At 33.5% G+C, this 22602-nt stretch overlaps 1 protein-coding gene across 1 annotated transcript; it reads right to left on the reverse strand.

The window, feature by feature from the left end:
- Positions 1-1664: 1664 nt before the first annotated feature.
- LOC143245811 (MFS-type transporter SLC18B1-like) lies at positions 1665-22544 on the reverse strand. The gene is made up of 9 exons (XM_076492064.1): positions 22488-22544; positions 20234-20295; positions 18675-18760; positions 18058-18197; positions 17093-17191; positions 16788-16878; positions 16577-16672; positions 16286-16360; positions 1665-1721 (listed from the first exon to the last, which is right to left on the reverse strand). Exons 1-7 carry the CDS (start codon positions 22542-22544, stop codon positions 16659-16661), a joined length of 549 nt encoding a protein of 182 aa, XP_076348179.1. The 3' UTR covers positions 1665-1721; positions 16286-16360; positions 16577-16658.
- Between the last annotated feature and the right edge of the window lie 58 nt (positions 22545-22602).

A 22602-nucleotide genomic window follows, 5' to 3' on the forward strand; every position in this document is an offset into this window, starting at 1 on the left:
AAGTAATAATTGCTTAGTTATGTCAGGTTACGGGATGTTATTAAGGAATTGATTACTTATATTAGGTAGCATTGGTGGTGGAAGTTGAGTGAACGGTTAGTTATGTCAGGTTCTGGGATGTTATTAAGGAACTGATTACTTGTATTAGGTAGCATTGGTGGTGCTGAGTGAACGGTTAGTTATGTCAGGTTACAGGGATGTTATTAAGGAACTGATTACTTATATTAGGTAGCGTTGGTAGTGTTGAGTGAACGTTAGTTATGTCGGTTACTGGGATGTTATTAAGGAACTGATTACTTATATTAGGTAGCCGTTGGTGGTGCTGAGTGAACAGTTAGTTGCGTCAGGTTACGGGATGTTATTAAGGAACTGATTACATATATTAGGTAGCGTTGGTGGTGTTGAGTGAACGGTTAGTTGTGTTAGGTAACAGGGATGTTATTAAGGAACTGATTACTTATATTAGGTTGCATTGGTGGTGTTGAGTGAATGGTTAGTTGTGTTAGGTAAAGACGGTGTTGTTGAGGGACAGATTAGTTGCAATTGTTTGTTTAGAATTAAGCACAGAACTACATAATGGGCTATCTGTTGTCTGCCCACCACAGGTATCGAAATCCAGTTTTTAGCAGTGCGAGTCCACAGATGTACCACTGGTGCCACTGGGAGGCAATTAATTGCATTAGGTAATGATGGTGCTGTTAAGGAAGTGATTAGTTGCAATATATAGTTTAAAAGAGCAAGAAATGTGTTAGAAAATAACCACAGTTCACATGAGAACTATTACCAAACCCATAGCTAAGAATAGAACTACAGCACTAAACCAGTCACGTTACCTGCAGGTGTTGTGGATGAAGTAATGTTGGTTCAATACTTAGAACGTTGAGACAGCCAGGAAACAACTAAGAAAAGTCCTCTGTACATGTTGAACTCCACTATAAAATCAACAGTTTAGGATATTAGTCTGAGCTTCAATATGCACGTTTTGCTTCTGAGGCTGAGACTTCCATTCACCAAATCATATTTTTACAGATTGAAAACAAATGTTCATTACAGTTGTGTTCAGGAACTTGATAAATATATGGTCTAATGGTATTCCCATAATTCTAATCATGAAAACAACCGTTTACATATTAGAAAGCTTACGTAATTATGATAACCAGATATATATGCCCAGCTTCATCATAATGGTTTTGTAGGTCGTAATGGTAGCTTTCCTTTTATATACTAAAGATGGTTTCTATCCAAAATGTTCTCCTGGGTCATGCTTGTTGTAATCTCCAGCTAAATTTTATCCTTTACAACCCTTAAAATAGTCATGTTATGTTTTACTCCTGATATAAACAGACTCAATGGCTTGAGATTCACCAGGACACCATACTTACTCACAGTTCTTACAAGCTATTGTCGGTATGTTTGCAGAGATTCCATTGTTATTGTGTTTTCAGTTTCATTCACAAGATAAGTCACCATGAAGTATTTAATATGGTTCTTACACCCACCACTCTGACATTTCTAACAGTTTAAACACTGGGATATGTTTGTTCTTAATACATTGTTGGTACCTTTACAAAGATTCAGTAATTAATAAAGCATTAAGACACTGTTCTTGTATTTACTTTATACTTACAAGACAAGTTTCCACTAATGCCATGACGCTTGTCCCATAGACATATCCGACATGGTCAATTAATAAACCACCTGCTATGGCTCCTAAGAAACTCCTGTAAAATATATTAATTAAAGTGTCTTGGTGTATATATTTCTTCATGGTGTTAGAGACACAGTTAAATGATCAGATCTCATAGTTATAAATATGAAGGTACTTCCATATTCTGCACAAAAAACAGTGAGGTAATTGAAATTTGTAACATTGTAGCTGTTAACAGTTATGAGAAGGCAAACAAAAATCAAACAACATGAACCATACCTGTTAGTTTGTTCTGAAAAATGTAACATGATTTCAGTGCACTAGTTTCTTTATTGTAAAGTCAAGTCTGTGAATAATTTTAAAATTTTCAAGGATTTCTTTAAGTTCGGTAAGCTTCAAGTAAATCATATGTAAACCATACCTGTAATAAATATTATAGGTTGTGATATCAGGCTGTGTGAGAAAAACAAAACGTGACCAGTAATAAACTATTAGTTTTGATAGCAGGCTGGTTTGTAAAACAAGTGGCCTGAAAGAAACTACTGGTTTTGATAGCAGGCTGGTTTGTAAAACAAGTGGTCTGAAAGAAACTACTGGTTTTGACAGCAGGCTGGTTTGTAAAACAAGTGGCCTGAAAGAAACTATTTATTGGTTTTGATAGCAGGCTGGTTTGTAAAACAAGTGGCCTGAAAGAAACTATTTATTGGTTTTGATAGCAGGCTAGTTTGTAAAACAAGTGGCCTGAAAGAAACTATTGGTTTTGATACCAGACTGGTTTGTAAAGCAAGTGGCCTGAAAAAAACTATTGGTTTTGATAGCAGGCTGGTTTGTGAAACAAGTGGCCTGAAAGAAACTATTGGTTTTGATAGCAGGCTGGTTTGTAAAACAAGTGGCCTGAAAGAAATGATTGGTTTTGATAGCAGGCTGGTTTTTAAAATAAGTGGTCTGAAATAAACTTGGTTTTGATAACAGCCTGATTTCATTTAAAAAGAAACATTGTAACTTGTGATATTGAGCCAGTTTTAAAAGATAATGGCCTGAAACAAAAAAGTGTAGGTTCTTAGAGCAGTTATAAGAACACAAATTTAATAGAGCTGAATATATATACCTGTATAAATTGTGCTTCAGATGAACTGCTACTGTAAATACATTTAGTGAAGTGTTTTATGCCTAAAACTGCCATAACTCACAATGTACTTCCTTTAATTACAAACTTCACTATTTGTGTTAACTAAGCACAAAATTCTTTCTAGAATTTGGTTAATTAAGAATCAGATCTCTTTAATAAGATGTAATTAAAGAACACAGTATAATTAACTTATCAGTTTTGAATTGAAAAGTATGTGAACTTAAAAATATTAGAGACACTAACTTAGAAAAGATTTCCAATAAAACAACATAAATATTATATTATACAATAAAACAACATAAATATTATATATTATACAATAAAGTAGAAGAGGTTGTGATGAAAATTATGTTTTTTTACATTTTTTTCAAAATAATAATGAAGACATTCAAATCTTATTTGTGTGGGTAGCTTGCTATGATTAAAGTTACATTATATATGTATAATTTATAAACAACAAGGGACTTCTTGGTACATTCTGGCTATCCACTAAATTTTAAAATAAAACTCAGAGTCAGATCTTATCAAATATTCATCACTCCTTCTCATTAAATTAGCTGCTTGCTCAACATTTGATGGAAACCCATTCCAAGGTCCAACCACTCTCCCAAACTTGTATATCTATTTCCTAATCCCTGTCATTAATCATGAAAATAAATGACACATCAATATTATTATTTTAAACACATCGATATATTCTCTTTTTCTCTTACCCAAGAAAACCCAGTTTCAGAAATCTTAACCTGCCCTCATCTAACAACCTTTCCACCCCAGGTATCATTCTACTTGCCCTCTTTTGAACCCTTTTCAACAATTCAATGGCTTATCTTTAAAATTCTGTTTGCACAACCATTAGCAACAGCACACTGCTTGGATGGCTTTAGAGACTGATCAACTATTACACCAATATTTATAATGCTGTTGAGGTTATTCTCATCCAAATTATATTTATAATTCAAACTATGATAACTCATAAGCATTATCTTGTATTTATTATAATCAAAAGCCATCCAATATTTATTGGACTCACCAAATAATTTTGATCCTTTTGTGACATCTTCCTCACGAGCCGCAACACTCAAAATCTTAAAACTGTCAGGAAATTTAAATAACATCCTTCACCTACGTCACTGACAAATCATAAACATCAAAAGTTCCAATGCTGAGCCCTAATGTACCACACTTGTAACATTAATCCAGTTTGACAGAACTCCATTTGTAACAACCTGTACTTTCTTCCATGTAGCCACTCTTCTATCCAATTAGTTAACTTATCTCCAACACCTGCAGAGATAAGTTTTACAAGTCTTTTAATGTGGTTCCTTCTCAAATGTTTCTGAAACTCCAGATGAACCAAATTTAATTTGTACCCTCCTCTACATAACTAGTGACTACTTCAAAGAATGTCAAAATATTTGTAAAACAAGTTGTTTTCCAAGTAAAACAATGGAGACTTGTGAATGAAATTCTAAATCTTGCTAAATGACTTTTTACAGTAACTTTTATAAGACTTTCACAGTCTTTTCACTGATCCAAGACTCTAGTCTGACAATTACCTGATCAGTTTTATCACCTTCCTTGAAAAGAAGTGTTACATTAACCAACTCGTAATTCTGTGGCACCTGCCCACTATCCAAGGAATTGCAAAGAATATTGGCAGGTAGCTTACATACTTCTAAACCCTTAGGGAAATATTATCTGGACCAGTTTCATTTATAACAAGCTCAAAATTAATGTGACCATGTTGTTTCCATCTGGCAGTTTTTCAGGATGAAGAATAGTGGATAAAAGGTTAACTATTAAAACTGAGAAGAAAAAGTAGAATTTAATAATGCAACCATCTCATAATGAAATATGAATCTGTGTCATCCTTCAACAATCTCATAATGAAATATGAATCTGTGTCATCCTTCAACCATCTTGTAATGAAATATGAACCTGTGTCATCCTTCAACCATCTTGTAATGAAATATGAACCTGTGTCATCCTTCAACCATCTTGTAATGAAATATGAACCTGTGTCATCCTTCAACCAACTTGTAATGAAATATGAACCTGTGTCATCCTTCAACCATCTTGTAATGAAATATGAACCTGTGTCATCCTTCAACCAACTTGTAATGAAATATGAAGCTGTCATCCTTCAACCATCTTGTAATAAAATATGAACCTATGTTCTTCTTCAACCATCTCGTAGTGAAATACAAACCTATGTCATCTTTCAACCAACTCATAATGAAATACAAACCTGTGTCATCCTTCAACCAACTTGTAATGAAATATGAACCTGTGTCATCCTTCAACCATCTCATAATGAAATATGAACCTGTGTCATCCTTCAACCATCTCATAATGAAATATGAACCTGTGTCATCCTTCAACCATCTTGTAATGAAATATGAACCTGTGTCATCCTTCAACCAACTTGTAATGAAATATGAAGCTGTCATCCTTCAACCATCTTGTAATAAAAATATGAACCTATGTTCTTCTTCAACCATCTCAGAGTGAAATACAAACCTATGTCATCTTTCAACCAACTCATAATGAAATACAAACCTGTGTCATCCTTCAACCAACTTGTAATGAAATATGAAGCTGTGTCATCATTCAACCATCTTGTAATGAAATATGAACCTGTGTCATCCTTCAACCATCTCATAATGAAATATGAACCTGTGTCATCCTTCAACCATCTTGTAATGAAATATGAACCTGTGTCATCCTTCAACCAACTTGCAATGAAATATGAACCTGTGTCATCCTTCAACCATCTCATAATGAAATATGAACCTGTGTCATCCTTCAACCATGTTGTAATGAAATATGAACCTGTGTTCTCCTTCAACCATCTCGTAATAAAATACGAACCTGTGTCATCCTTCAACCAAATCATAATGAAATATCAACCTGTGTCATCCTTCAACCATCTTGTAATGAAATATGAACCTGTGTTCTCCTTCAACCATCTCATAATGAAATACGAACATGTCATCTTTCAGCCAACTCATAATGAAATACAAACCTGTGTCATCCTTCAACCATCTCATAATAAAATATGAACCTGAGTCATCCTTCAACAATCTCTATAATGCAAATATAAACCTGTGCCATCGTTCAACCATGTTGTAATGAAATATGAACCTGTGTTCTCCTTCAACCATCTCATAATGAAATACAAACCTGTGTCATCCTTCAACCATCTCATAATGAAATATGAACCTGTGTTCTCCTTCAACAATCTTGTAATGCAATGTGAACCTATGTCATCGTTCATCCATGTTGTAATGAAATATGAACCTGTGTTCTCCTTCAACCATCTCGTAATGAAATACGAACCTGTGTCATCCTTCAACCATCTCATAATAAAATATGAATCTGTGTCATCCTTCAACCATCTCGTAGTGAAATACGAACCTATGTCATCTTTCAACCAACTCATAATGAAATACAAACCTGTGTCATACTTCAACCAACTTGTAATGAAATATGAAGCTGTGTCATCGTTCAACCATCTTGTAATGAAATATGAACCTGTGTCCTCCTTCAACTATCTCATAATGAAATATGAATCTGTGTCATCCTTCAACCATCTCATGATGAAATATGAATCTGTGTCATCCTTCAACAATCTCGTAATGCAATAGGAACTTGTGTCATCGTTCAACCATGTTGTAATGAAATATGAACCTGTGTTCTTCAACAATCTCGTAATGCAATATAAATCTATACCATCGTTCAACCATGTTGTAATGAAATATGAACCTGTGTTCTCCTTCAACCATCTCATAATGAAATACAAACCTGTGTCATCCTTCAACCATCTCATAATGAAATATGAACCTGTGTTCTTTTCAACAATCTTGTAATGCAATGTGAACCTATGTCGTCGTTCAACCATGTTGTAATGAAATATGAACCTGTGTTCTCCTTCAACCATCTTGTAATGAAATATGAACCTGTGTCATCCTTCAACCATCTCATAATGAAATATGAACCTGTGTTCTTTTTCAACAATCTCGTAATGCAATAGGAACCTGTGTCATCGTTCAACCATGTTGTAATGAAATATGAACCTGTGTTCTCCTTCAACCATCTCGTAATAAAATATGAACCTGTGTCATCCTTCAACAATCTCTTAATGCAATATAAACCTGTGTCATCGTTCAACCATGTTGTAATGAAATATGAACCTGTGTTCTTCAACAATCTCGTAATGCAATATAAATCTGTGCCATCGTTCAAACATGTTGTAATGAAATACAAACCTGTGTCATCCTTCAACCATCTCATAATGAAATATGAACCTCTGTTCTTTTTCAACAATCTTGTAATGCAATGTGAACCTATGTCGTCGTTCAACCATGTTGTAATGAAATATGAACCTGTGTTCTCCTTCAACCATCTTGTAATGAAATATGAACCTGTGTCATCCTTCAACCATCTCATAATGAAATATGAACCTGTGTCATCCTTCAACCATCTCATAATGAAATACAAACCTGTGTCATCCTTCAACCATCTCATAATGAAATATGAACCTGTGTTCTTTTTCAACAATCTTGTAATGCAATGTGAACCCATGTCGTCGTTCAACCATGTTGTAATGAAATATGAACCTGTGTTCTCCTTCAACCATCTCTTAATAAAATACGAACCTGTGTCAGCCTTCAACCAAATCATAATGAAATATGAACCTGTGTCATCCTTCAACCATCTTGTAATGAAATATGAACCTGTGTCTCCTTCAACGATCTCATAATGAAATATGAACCTGTGTCATCCTTCAACAATCTCGTAATGCAATATGAACCTGTGTCATCGTTCAACCATGTTGTAATGAAATATGAACCTGTGTTCTCCTTCAACCATCTCGTAATAAAATACGAACCTTTGTCAGCCTTCAACCAAATCATAATGAAATATGAACCCTTGTCAGCCTTCAACCAAATCATAATGAAATATGAACCTGAGTCATCCTTCAACCATCTTGTAATGAAATATGAACCTGTGTTCTTCAACCTTCTATAATGAAATACGAACATATGTCATCTTTCAACCAACTCATAATGAAATACAAACCTGTGTCATCCTTCAACCATCTTGTAATGAAATATGAACCTGAGTCATCCTTCAACAATCTTTTAATGCAATATGAACCTGTGTCATCGTTCAACCATTTTGTAATGAAATATGAACCTGTGTTCTTCAACAATCTCGTAATGCAATATAAACCTGTGCCATCGTTTAACCATGTTGTAATGAAATATGAACCTGTGTTCTCCTTCAACCATCTCGTAATGAAATACGAACCTGTGTCATCCTTCAACCATCTCATAATGAAATATGAACCTGTGTCATCCTTCAACCATCTCATAATGAAATATGAACCTGTGTCATCCTTCAACCATCTTGTAATGAAATATGAACCTGTGTCATCCTTCAACCAACTTGTAATGAAATATGAACCTGTGTCATCCTTCAACCATCTTGTAATGAAATATGAACCTGTGTCATCCTTCAACCAACTTGTAATGAAATATGAAGCTGTCATCCTTCAACCATCTTGTAATAAAATATGAACCTATGTTCTTCTTCAACCATCTCGTAGTGAAATACAAACCTATGTCATCTTTCAACCAACTCATAATGAAATACAAACCTGTGTCATCCTTCAACCAACTTGTAATGAAATATGAAGCTGTGTCATCATTCAACCATCTTGTAATGAAATATGAACCTGTGTCATCCTTCAACCATCTCATAATGAAATATGAACCTGTGTCATCCTTCAACCATCTTGTAATGAAATATGAACCTGTGTCATCCTTCAACCAACTTGCAATGAAATATGAAGCTGTGTCCTCCTTCAACCATCTCATAATGAAATATGAACCTGTGTCATCCTTCAACCATGTTGTAATGAAATATGAACCTGTGTTCTCCTTCAACCATCTTGTAATAAAATACGAACCTGTGTCATCCTTCAACCAAATCATAATGAAATATCAACCTGTGTCATCCTTCAACCATCTTGTAATGAAATATGAACCTGTGTTCTCCTTCAACCATCTCATAATGAAATACGAACATGTCATCTTTCAGCCAACTCATAATGAAATACAAACCTGTGTCATCCTTCAACCATCTCATAATAAAATATGAACCTGAGTCATCCTTCAACAATCTCATAATGCAATATAAACCTGTGCCATCGTTCAACCATGTTGTAATGAAATATGAACCTGTGTTCTCCTTCAACCATCTCATAATGAAATACAAACCTGTGTCATCCTTCAACCATCTCATAATGAAATATGAACCTGTGTTCTCCTTCAACAATCTTGTAATGCAATGTGAACCTATGTCATCGTTCATCCATGTTGTAATGAAATATGAACCTGTGTTCTCCTTCAACCATCTCGTAATGAAATACGAACCTGTGTCATCCTTCAACCATCTCATAATAAAATATGAATCTGTGTCATCCTTCAACCATCTCGTAGTGAAATACGAACCTATGTCATCTTTCAACCAACTCATAATGAAATACAAACCTGTGTCATACTTCAACCAACTTGTAATGAAATATGAAGCTGTGTCATCGTTCAACCATCTTGTAATGAAATATGAACCTGTGTCCTCCTTCAACTATCTCATAATGAAATATGAATCTGTGTCATCCTTCAACCATCTCATGATGAAATATGAATCTGTGTCATCCTTCAACCATCTCGTAGTGAAATACGAACCTATGTCATCTTTCAACCATCTTGTAATGAAATATGAACCTGTGTCATCGTTCAACCATCTTGTAATGAAATATGAACCTGTGTCATCCTTCAACCATCTCATAATGAAATATGAACCTGTGTCATCCTTCAACAATCTCGTAATGCAATAGGAACTTGTGTCATCGTTCAACCATGTTGTAATGAAATATGAACCTGTGTTCTTCAACAATCTCGTAATGCAATATAAATCTATACCATCGTTCAACCATGTTGTAATGAAATATGAACCTGTGTTCTCCTTCAACCATCTCATAATGAAATACAAACCTGTGTCATCCTTCAACCATCTCATAATGAAATATGAACCTGTGTTCTTTTTTCAACAATCTTGTAATGCAATGTGAACCTATGTCATCGTTCAACCATGTTGTAATGAAATATGAACCTGTGTTCTCCTTCAACCATCTTGTAATGAAATATGAACCTGTGTCATCCTTCAACCATCTCATAATGAAATATGAACCTGTGTCATCCTTCAACAATCTCGTAATGCAATAGGAACCTGTGTCATCGTTCAACCATGTTGTAATGAAATATGAACCTGTGTTCTCCTTCAACCATCTCGTAATAAAATATGAACCTGTGTCATCCTTCAACAATCTCTTAATGCAATATAAACCTGTGTCATCGTTCAACCATGTTGTAATGAAATATGAACCTGTGTTCTTCAACAATCTCGTAATGCAATATAAATCTGTGCCATCGTTCAAACATGTTGTAATGAAATACAAACCTGTGTCATCCTTCAACCATCTCATAATGAAATATGAACCTCTGTTCTTTTTCAACAATCTTGTAATGCAATGTGAACCTATGTCGTCGTTCAACCATGTTGTAATGAAATATGAACCTGTGTTCTCCTTCAACCATCTTGTAATGAAATATGAACCTGTGTCATCCTTCAACCATCTCATAATGAAATATGAACCTGTGTCATCCTTCAACCATCTCATAATGAAATACAAACCTGTGTCATCCTTCAACCATCTCATAATGAAATATGAACCTGTGTTCTTTTCAACAATCTTGTAATGCAATGTGAACCCATGTCGTCGTTCAACCATGTTGTAATGAAATATGAACCTGTGTTCTCCTTCAACCATCTCTTAATAAAATACGAACCTGTGTCAGCCTTCAACCAAATCATAATGAAATATGAACCTGTGTCATCCTTCAACCATCTTGTAATGAAATATGAACCTGTGTCCTCCTTCAACGATCTCATAATGAAATATGAACCTGTGTCATCCTTCAACAATCTCGTAATGCAATATGAACCTGTGTCATCGTTCAACCATGTTGTAATGAAATATGAACCTGTGTTCTCCTTCAACCATCTCGTAATAAAATACGAACCTTTGTCAGCCTTCAACCAAATCATAATGAAATATGAACCCTTGTCAGCCTTCAACCAAATCATAATGAAATATGAACCTGAGTCATCCTTCAACCATCTTGTAATGAAATATGAACCTGTGTTCTTCAACCTTCTCATAATGAAATACGAACATATGTCATCTTTCAACCAACTCATAATGAAATACAAACCTGTGTCATCCTTCAACCATCTTGTAATGAAATATGAACTTGAGTCATCCTTCAACAATCTTTTAATGCAATATGAACCTGTGTCATCGTTCAACCATTTTGTAATGAAATATGAACCTGTGTTCTTCAACAATCTCGTAATGCAATATAAACCTGTGCCATCGTTTAACCATGTTGTAATGAAATATGAACCTGTGTTCTCCTTCAACCATCTCGTAATGAAATACGAACCTGTGTCATCCTTCAACCATCTCATAATGAAATATGAACCTGTGTCATCGTTGAACCATCTTGTAATGATATATGAACCTGTGTCATCATTCAACCATCTCATAATGAAATATGAACCTGTGTTCTCCTTCAACAATCTCTTAATGCAATATAAACCTGTGTCATCGTTCAACCATGTTGTAATGAAATATGAACCTGTGTTCTTCAACAATCTCGTAATGCAATATAAACTGTGCCATCGTTCAACCATGTTGTAATGAAATATGAACCTGTGTTCTCCTTCAACAATCTTGTAATGTAATGCGAACCTATGTCATCGTTCAACCATGTTGTAATGAAATATGAACCTGTGTCATCCTTCAACCATCTTGTAATGAAATATGAACCTGTGTTCTCCTTCAACCAAATCATAATGAAATATGAACCTGTGTCATCCTTCAACCATCTTGTAATGAAATATGAACCTGTGTTCTCCTTCAATCATCGCATAATGAAATACGAACATATGTCATCTTTCGACCAACTCATAATGAAATGCAATCCTGTGCCATCCTTCAACCATCTCATAATAAAATATGAACCTATGTTCTTCTTCAACCATCTCGTAGTGAAATACGAACCTATGTCATCTTTTCAACCAACTCATAATGAAATACAAACCTGTGTCATCCTTCAACCAACTCGTAATGAAATACAAACCTGTGTCATCCTTCAACCAACTCGTAATGAAATATGAATCTGTATCATACCACAAAGGTTGTACTTCTATTTTAACCTTCTGGTCACCATATTGTATTGAAACAAATACTATTAAGTTTTATATTTTCAGTCAATCTATTTTTTCATAATTTTTTATTTCCTAATATCCCTTTTGATTTTCCATTGTAGCTTTGACATCTTTAATCTATAATACTTTTCTTTAATTTACCCTTTTTAAATCGATCTAGTTTATTACTTGCAGCCCCTGATTTAATGAACGATGATGCCTATCTTGAATTAGAAAAGTTTTCCACATTTGATCAGTATCTCCAGTTACTCAGTTCTCACACACATTCTCTTATCATTACTCAATCTTCATGTACAGTAAAACATTAAATCTAACAGACGAAGGACAAATTTCCCAGTCTTGACCCCTCAACTTTTGTGTTATAAATTAATAATAAATCCAAAATAGCAATATTTCCTAACTGTTTGGTGAGGGAAGCCATCTTGAACAGTTTACAAAAAAGTGTCTCCTTCATGACTTGACTTTGACATTTCCTAATCTATTTGCCTGAAATTAAAATCTTCCTTAATTATAATCATAATAGAAGCTGAGTTCTTTCTCTCTCAGTTATTTCATTAGACGAATTGCAACAAATTCTAACTAAAAACATTGTCTCCTTATAACCACTACCAAATACTCATACAGACTCAGGCTTGTTGCTCTCAACTGTTTAGATTATCAACTTCAACTGGATGCAAGTCATATTCAACATATCCAAACATTCTCTTACATATTTTTATTTTAAATAGCTTGTAACTTTTACCGAAATTCACATCCTCAAATTTTCCTACATATAACTAAGTTTTAGTTACGTCGAAATTCTCCATTCCAACATATGCTATAAAACTATTTTTATATTTCTTACACTTCTGTCATCACAAAAACAACAATAACATTAAAGTTTCTACTATACTTTCTTTCTATATTTACAATTTTTCGTAATATTTTAATGTCTTTATTATTCTGATTCTAACTGTTGTCTAATTTTAGATAAAAGTTGTAAACAAACTAGCCTTACTTTATTTAAATTCAACTTTCCACTCCAAAACCACTGAAACTCTTCTCACAATTCCAAACAGCCAATCTGTTGCTATTAGTCCTTATGTACTATCCAAAGCCTAGCATTCAGCTTTAGTGACACTAAAAGGTAGTATCCCTTAAACTGGTAAGGTTTTTTTTATTTAAATGATTTTATCAAACCTTCATACTTATAAACTTGTTCCTGTGACCTATCCTACACGACTAGCCTCTACTGCCATTCAATAGATGGCGCTATATATCAAAATCTCAATCACTGGTTTTACCAGTGAGATTTGTATTTCATCACAACAGAGGACACTGTTGTTTTTATTATTTCGATCACATGCATATATAGATGTTCACAAAAACTGCATCACGGCTAGTACTCTTTATTATATCATTTGCTTATTTAATTATGTTTTGCTCCTGGGTGTCATGATCAAGTTATTTTTATTTATCCTACAGACTATCTTGTCTACACGCTGTAATAAAAAATCATTTTTAACTATAATCATCTAGTTTTTCATTTCCTATTTCTGTGTGTTTTCCTTCACAGTTTCCTACTACACACTCTAAAGGCTGAAATTTGTTAATTAATAGAATATACTCATTATAATTCATTCCACTATTTCTAGCTCTAATTGTTCTATTTCTAATTCTCTAAAAATCGATATTAGTTACTGAATGCTTTGCGTGCTCGGAATTCTGCTGTTGTTTGCCAGTTTACTTTCTTTTTATCTATTGCATCTATCTTAATTAGAATAGCCTCAAATTTCTCCTCCATCCAACAAATTCTACACGCCAACTGCACATCCTAACTACTAGCTTAGTTAAGAGTGTGTGTATGTGTGTTTTTCTTACAGCAAAGCCACATCGGGCCATCTGCCGAGCCCACCGAGGGGAATCGAACTCCTGATTTTAGCGTTGTAAATCCGAGACTTACCGCTGTACTAGCGGGGGGCTCGTTAAGAGTGCAAGTCAGTTACAAGTACCTCCCTTATTGTACTCATCACACTTTACAAACTGACCACTTCATACGTACAATACTTTTATACTCTTAACCATTGTAGCTTGGTGAATTAACGATCAGCAATAAATACAAGTAGTCTACTGGCAAAAATGTTAGGCCTAACTTTAGTTAAATATATATATTAATTTTATAACTACCTTATTTTTTACTAAAGGAATTAAGTTTACCTTTGAAATAAAAAGTGAAAAACGACTAATATTAATATAATACTTATGTATTAATATAGTTAGCCGTATTAAAATTTGCCAGTAAAATAAATCTTAAATGAAGTAGCGTTACATTCGCTAAGCCTAATCTAAAATCTGTAATACGCCAACAAGCCTCAATTTAATATTAATACTATTATTTATTAATGTTATCAAGTCAATATTTGTACAAGAGAATGGAAGAGGCCACATCTTTATGATACGTGCTATTATATCCGAGAATGATACAATATCTAGTTCATCTTTTCAAGGCACTGCAAAGGAGATGACATGACTTTCTTCGATCCTGCAAATAAAGAGATTCCCAAACTTCTATATGGCACCTGTTCTGGTTTCTTAGAGGAGTACCTCACCAAACAATAAATCTACAGTCACAAATCACAGCCAGTTGAGGTCCATTTCTTATACACTCAGCAGACTCCGTCACCCTGAAACACTTACAATATCAAATGGATGACGCTCGGTTAAAGGTTAATAAGTTGAACATTTAGATCAGTGTTTCTAAAACAATTAAAGTTGTCAGAGAACAAACAGGTAAAATAATAAAGAAAAAGGTTGAAAAGCAAATAAAATAAATGAAACTTATCAGACAAGATAAAAAGGACATACACTTACACAATTATTTAATCTCTGTAGTGCACATTGCTGTATAAAAGACATTTAATCCTATAAATAAACGATCTTAATATACTAAAATCTATTATTTCTATTTAATTGGACCCTTAACGTTTCGCTTTACTTCTTCAGAAGCATTTCACTAAAATACAAACCATAATTAAGAGTACATATATAAATAGATATATATATATACTTAAAAACAAGCAGTACACAATGGTACATACGAGGCATTTTAATGCTAGAAAAGAAACGTTGAGTATTCAATTAAAATATCTTTTTTAAATCAGTGTTTTAAGGTCGTTTATGAAATATCTGATTTTGTAGATTATAACAACCTTAAAACTTGTTATAATTTACAAAATCATGTTATATTTCATCATGTACCTTGAGAGTTTGGTTGAATATTTCTTTTCCGAAACGGCCCGGCATAGCCAGGTGGTTAAGGCACTCGACTCGTAATTCGAGGGTCGCGGGTTCGAGTCCTCGTCACATCAAACATGCTCGCCTTTTCAGCCGTGAAGGCGTTATAATATTAGAGTCAATCCCACTATTCGTTGGTAAAAGATTAGCCCAAGAGTTGACGGTGGGTGGTGATGAATAGCTGCCTTCCCTCTAGTCATACACTACGAAATTAAGGACAGCTAGCGCAGATAGCCCTCGTAGGGTTTTGCGCGAAATTCAAAACAAACCTAACTTTTTCGAAACAGATGTACTTGTGCGATGTGACCAATGGGAGGTTTATGAAAGTTAATAAATCATATGGTTCATTTATTATTTTTATAACAATTGTAAAATTAATGTTTTACCAGTTATGACAACAAATAGTGTTTATGGTTTTGTTCCAAATTTACCAATAATGACTGAAGGTACACTGACTGTGTATTACCCTATACAATGAAATGTAGAACTAGAAAAATCCCATGAGTACCCTCAGTAGCTAACCCCACTAACCGATTTATGGAGCTATGCCTAGTAATCAAAAGAAAAACAATGTATTTTTGACATTCCTAGTTGACTAAGTCGTACTTTACGGATCCAAATGCAAAAGCCTAGGATGAAATTTAAGAAAAACATACACATAAATTTCTTTCATATTATAGTAAGATTACAGCTTTACTCTTTATTTTTCGTCAGCAGTTGTAAATAAGTTCATTAGAAAAATCTGATTAAAATATTACCATTTATTCACTTTAGTCGATTTTGTTTGAATATTTTCGTTTAAGGTTATTATTTGCTGTTTTATTCTATTTAATTATATATAAGATTATAGCTAAAAAATAAAGCCAAAACTTTACCCTAATGCACACATAGAATTGAACGCAGCAGACACCATAGAAAACGTTGTGACGTTGGCGGGATATCCTCTTGACCTGTGCAACAAAACGATTCGTAAATTAGGTTTAATTTGACAGAAGCAAGGGATAAATGTTCATAAATAAAAAATACCAACTAGTGTTTGTCACACAGTTAACGTTACACCAAGTTATTTTTTATCGCAAAAAATAAAATTATGTTGTTGTTTTTTATTTTATCATCATATCTTAAAATAATCATCATTTTTAGCTTGTGATTAAAGGTTAACTTACACGGTCTCTACCAGAGCGTTGTTAAAAGCACAAATAGTTTGACCTTCTGCTCCAAAACCCAACATTAACAAGGAGAGAATAATTACCCAAAGTTGTCTGAAAAAAAATACAAACAGCATTGGACAAGCATGTAATTTATAATGCAATCAAATTATTACAAACAGTGCGTTACTTATTTCTAGTATTTTGGAAAGTAAGGCAAAACACTTACGATTCAAAGTGAAGAAAAGGTGCTGGGGAGATAAATAAAAACACAGCACACAAGCGAGTGTCGCCACGGGATACGTAACACGGATATTAGGCTGAAAGATATGAGTATGTAACATGATATGTTAGCATACCAAAATTGATCTTTCAAAATGTGACTAATGCTGTGTGTTTTTAATGGTCGAGATACATTATATATACAAATTGTGTCACTTATTTTAAACTTCATTTGATATAAAAATCAAACATCAAAATATTATTGAATACGTATACAATCATAGATTTAAAATTATTTTGAAATAAACTCACCAATCTGTCACAGACCCAGCCCCATATGGGGGCGCTACAAGCGTACGTAAAGGCTGCAGATACGAATACTATTCCTACGATGGAGGGCTGTAGCTCAAACTGTAAAAATATTTATATATATATTTTTACATCTAGTTTGTTATAGGTTCCAGTGGATCTAACAATTTAGAATATAATATCGCTACTTTTCCGGTAATTTAACAGTCCGTTCGTTTCCTGCCCTTGTGACATGTTCTACCATTGAACTTTTTTTTTTTTTTTTAAATACAAATAGTACTGAGTTCCGTTTATCTAAGTATAATGAATTTATTTTTTACAATAAATGTTTGCTGCAATCAAGGTCTAATTTCGTAAATAAAATATTCCACATAAACCCCGAAATTAATGCAGGCCTACTCCCTATTTGGGTTTATGAGATATGTCCAGGGATACTCCCTATTAAGGTTTATCAGTTACGCATAGCCCTACTCTTTATTTAGGTTTATCAGATATGTATAGGGCTACTTCCTATTCAGATTTATGATATATGTATTGAGATACTCCATCTTTAGGCTTATCAGATATGTATGGAGCTACTTCCTATTCAGATGTATGAGATATGTATTGAGATACTCCATCTTTAGGCTTATCAGATATGTATGGGGCTACTTCCTATTCAGATGTATGAGATATGTATTGAGATACTCCACCTTTAGGCTTATCAGATATGTATGGGGCTACCTCCTCTTTACTTCCTTCCCGCTTCGCATTGATTGATACAGCTTCAATATCTAAAATTGACCAAAACAAACATTTTCCGAGAAACTTGTAAAGTATGCGACTATCTTTGCCACTGACTGAATGCCACGGGAGTAATTCTCAAAGACGTTAACTAAATTGTGACTACTTAAAAAAATCTAAAATATTAAGTAATATTTATATATTCAAATGTAAATTGACAAGTGAATGTAAGGCAGAAGATATACCTGTCTTAGATGTGGTTCTAATGTGACATCGTTGAAGTAAATAGTAGATATGGCAAACATGCAAATAATCATGTCTAAAGCAAACCCGAAATGTTGAGATAGGTGTAGGATGTCTTTCATCGAGCACCCACTTTCAGTATCTACAGTTGAAAAAATAGTAAAATTTGAAAACAAGCATCTAAATAAATAAACAATGTTTGTATTTTAGATACAGATAAAAAAACACAGAGAAACAATTAAAAGATGATAATATGCCTCGAAAAGTCACTAACAAATGAGAAGGTATGGTAATGCAGTCGTCAGAAGATAAGATAACGCGTAACAGAAAAAAAACAAAAAAACTATTAGAAGATGATATAAGGTCCCCTAGAAAAACCAGTAAGAAACGACGTGACGCTTGTCTCACAGGGAAATGGTTAAAATATGAAATAACGTGTGTCAGAGAAATCTTTAAAAAGACGAGATAGTGCTTAACGGAGAAAATTTTAAAAGACGAGATAGCGTATGGCAGAGAAACCTTAAGGGTTTATATACGACTGAGATATATACCCATAAGTTACGTTTTATCATTCGCTTCTTCAAGAATAGTAAACAAATTTTAAAATGAGTAGTCTTACCTGTATCTGGAAGGAAGAAGTAAACTAATATGGAACCTGTTATCAATGCCACTCCCAAGAAGATGAAAGGTGTTGAAGCCTCCAAACTAAACAAACAAAAAGAACACGAAAGTGAATATTTTGAATAAAATTGAACATAATTATTTAGTAGTAAATCACTGATTATAATTAAAAACAAAACATGTAAGATACAAGTTTATCATTAATTTTCATAAATTAAGATTAGTTTGTGGTTATCGGCGCCATTAACAAAAGAAAAAAAGAAACTGTAATGTTAAAATTCTGCTTAGGAAATTTTGTAACATTCTAAACGTTCATTACTGCCACAACTTCAACACTTAACCTATCAATGCAAGAAACACTAAATATACTATGTAGATCTAAATAGCAAATGTAATAGCTTTGTAAGTAATAACATTTTCAAATATTCAGTCATTAATTTTATTAAAGGTCATTGACTTTAAAGTTTAAAATTGTTCACTGATTTTTGAATTGTAATTATATTGTTACATGTTATTTTGTATCACTGACTGAGTGCATAGATTTAGAAACTATTTGGCCAGATATCGTGAGATAGGATATTGGAATAATAAGTATCAGTAACGATTGTTTTTAATACACATAATTATTATGTCTTGGTTTTTTTGTTTATTCAAATTTTCTAGTTTTGTAGTAAACTGCATTTTCTTCCTTAACGTATACTTTAATTAAATTATTCTAATTCTCTTATATAAACTTAACCTACTTTGGTGTATGTATTAACGAAAAGTACTAAAATTATAATATTTAATAACAAATTCATCGCACTGTTTGTTTGTTTTGGAATTTCGCACAAAGCTACTCGAGGGCTATCTGTGCTAGCCGTCCCTTAATTTAGCAGACTAGAGGGAAGGCAGTTAGTCATCACCCCCCACCGCCAACTCTTAGGCTACTCTTTTACCAACGAATAGTGGGATTGACCGTCACATTATACGCCCCCACGGCTGGGAGGGCGAGCATGTTTAGCACGACGCGGGCGAACCCTCGGATTACGAGTCGCACGCCTCACGCGCTTGGCCATGCCAGGCCTACATCGAACTGCAATGTAGCTTTATGTATGAACAGTAAAACAACGAGAAACATGCACAGTAAACAAACATATACTTCTTGAACAGTTCAGGATATATTCCATCTTCAGCAAGCTATTATAAACAAGGTAAACTATTAGATATAATATTTTCTAAATTTAAGTTCCATCATTTTATAAAGAATAAAAATAAAGAAGGGAGTAGGATACAGTGCAACAATTACAGCAATACTAGGATTGTTTTTAATTATACAGGTTACTTCAAAACAAATTTAACTGCAAATAAGTTGTGTTTTTAAAAAAAACAGAATTCTCAAGGAAGCAAAGTTTCATATCAATAGTTATAAAAGTAATGAACTTTAAACTTATGACGCACGGGTTAAATTATAAATGATTTTAAAATCACTTTTCAAGTTTCTAAATCCATTCAGGTTTATAAACCTACTACTAGCTACTTCTATGGTTTGAGGATCGTGTAATGGCACTTACAAACTATATGCAAGTATCAGGCAGATCTGGTAAAGAACCACCAGATCTTCCAAACTCCACAATCAGCTTACATAATAAAAACAACCATTCCATTTTGATTAAAAATTTCAAAGTCATCTCACCTGGATCATCAAATATTGAACTTTAATTTAAAAAAGAGTTCTATGTATTATAAATCAATTTCAAACTCCTAAATAATGACAAAATTTCACTGCATTTAAGTTTGTTTTGAATAATTTGTATAATTAAATCGACAACAAACAAATTAATTATAATATAAGTTACAGTTGCTGCACTACTCGTAATCCGAGGGTCACGGGTTCGCATCCCCGTCGCGCCAACATCGATGCTCGCCCTCCCAGCCGTCGGGGGCGTTATAATAATGACAGTCAATCTATCTATTCGTTGGTAAAAAGAGTAGCCCAAGAGTTGGCGGTGGGTGATGATGACTAGCTGCCTTCCCTCTAGTCTTACACTGCTAAATTAGGGAACGGCTAGCAACAGATAACCCTCGAGTAGCTTTGTGCGAAATTCAAAAAACAAACAATTTTATATATTTAAAAAAATAATTTCACCCCACTACTCTACATTTTAATTCATTCATATAACGACACCAACGAATGTAACGTATATTCGGTACTCCATTGATTAGCCATGACATTGCACAAATAAGTTTATTTTAATCGTAGTACTATTAGTGAGTAAATATCTGTTAGATTTGAAAGTAAAACTATATGCGAAATTAGGGTCTATGAAAAGTTATAAAAGAACTAGACTAATTCATTATCGTAACACGGACTGGACTTAAGCCTTATTTTCACCTTAAAAAGAACCGTCTCAGTGAAACAACGTAGACTTTTAGTTTTGACGTCTACGGTTGGCTAGCTTTTGGTGAGTTACTGTAAGTTAATTTTAATACCTGTATATAATGCACATTGACTAAAATACTTTAAATGACACATATCTGATTAACTAATTCCATTGTACTCAGTTGTGGCGTTTCCATATTGTACTCTATTTCACGAATCTTCGAGATTCCTGAACTTTCAGAAATATAATACGAAAGTTAACTCATGTTATATAAAAAAAACTCCCTCTAATAAAGACAATACTAAAGTTTTATAAACTATAAGCTACAACAACATTTCAGCTGTTATATTTAAAGTTATGAATTATTTTACTAGTGCTAATAGCACTTAGCCTATATTCTATCCTATTTTATTGACTTTGAATTACTGACCTAAGATTTATTCCAGTAAAAGTTTTATTTCTAAATAAATGTAGTTGAAATGCCATTCATCATATTTTTTTTTATAGTAGTAACTACTGTCGAACTGGTGTTAAAATAAATTGAGGATATGTACACCATGTAAGTTTAAAATTTTGACCGCCACGAAGAAAGGGTATTCCTATCGAATAGGTTTACAGATTTAAAGTTTTATATAATTATATAAGAATTAAACTAAGTCTTTTTGTTTTGGAAGGGTTGTTCATCTGTAAACGTCGCAATAACAGTGTTAAAATAATGTGAAAGTATTGTATATTATCACTTCTCATTATCAGAGATTTTCGATCTAAGTGTAATTAAGATGTAGAGTTTAGGTCAGTGGTTTCCTTGGGGTGCGAGATCCATACTCCTACAATTTGGATAATATGTCGGATGATGATGAACTAAAGGAAGATCTTACTGAACTGCACACAAATCACGTTCTTGAAATGCAGTTTGAAAGCAAAACTTTGGAACAATATTGGTGTTTGGACATGTTTCCAAGACTTTGTGAAAACGCACTAAATGTGACGACATACTTATGCGAGTTTGGATTTAGTGCTCTTTTGTCAATCAAGACAAAATCACTTGGGTGCACAGGCAGACTTGTGGATTGCTATCTCTATACTTCAAAGTGCCACGCTTTGAAAAACTCGTAAGAAATAAACAGGAACAAAAAAGTAATTAAATTTAAGTTGGCTTATGAACATTTGAACATTTCATATTGAAAGAAATTTCATTTCATACATGGATGAAAATTTATTTTTGTAGTGCCATGTAGGGTTTATGCAACTTTAATTTGTTGTAATATTTTCCTTTTCCAAATTATTAAAAAAATTGTTTTGGCTACCTTCATCTTTATTCTTAAATAAATAATTACTGTGTGGGGTGCGAGAACATTTTTTAGGGGTGCGGGGCATTAAAAAGATTGGGAACCACTGGTTTAAATGAATGTTAGGTTTCAGTCTCATGAGAATTAAAGAAAATTTACCTGGTATAGAACACCTCCAACAGTGGGCGAGAGCATTGTTCCAACACCATAAGCCATTTCCAGTAGAGACTGGAACCAGGAAGATAAATATTTGACAGTTAATAGTCTATAAGAA

Source organism: Tachypleus tridentatus, chromosome 3 (genome assembly GCF_004210375.1).
Source record: "Tachypleus tridentatus isolate NWPU-2018 chromosome 3, ASM421037v1, whole genome shotgun sequence".
Lineage (NCBI taxonomy): Eukaryota > Metazoa > Arthropoda > Merostomata > Xiphosura > Limulidae > Tachypleus > Tachypleus tridentatus.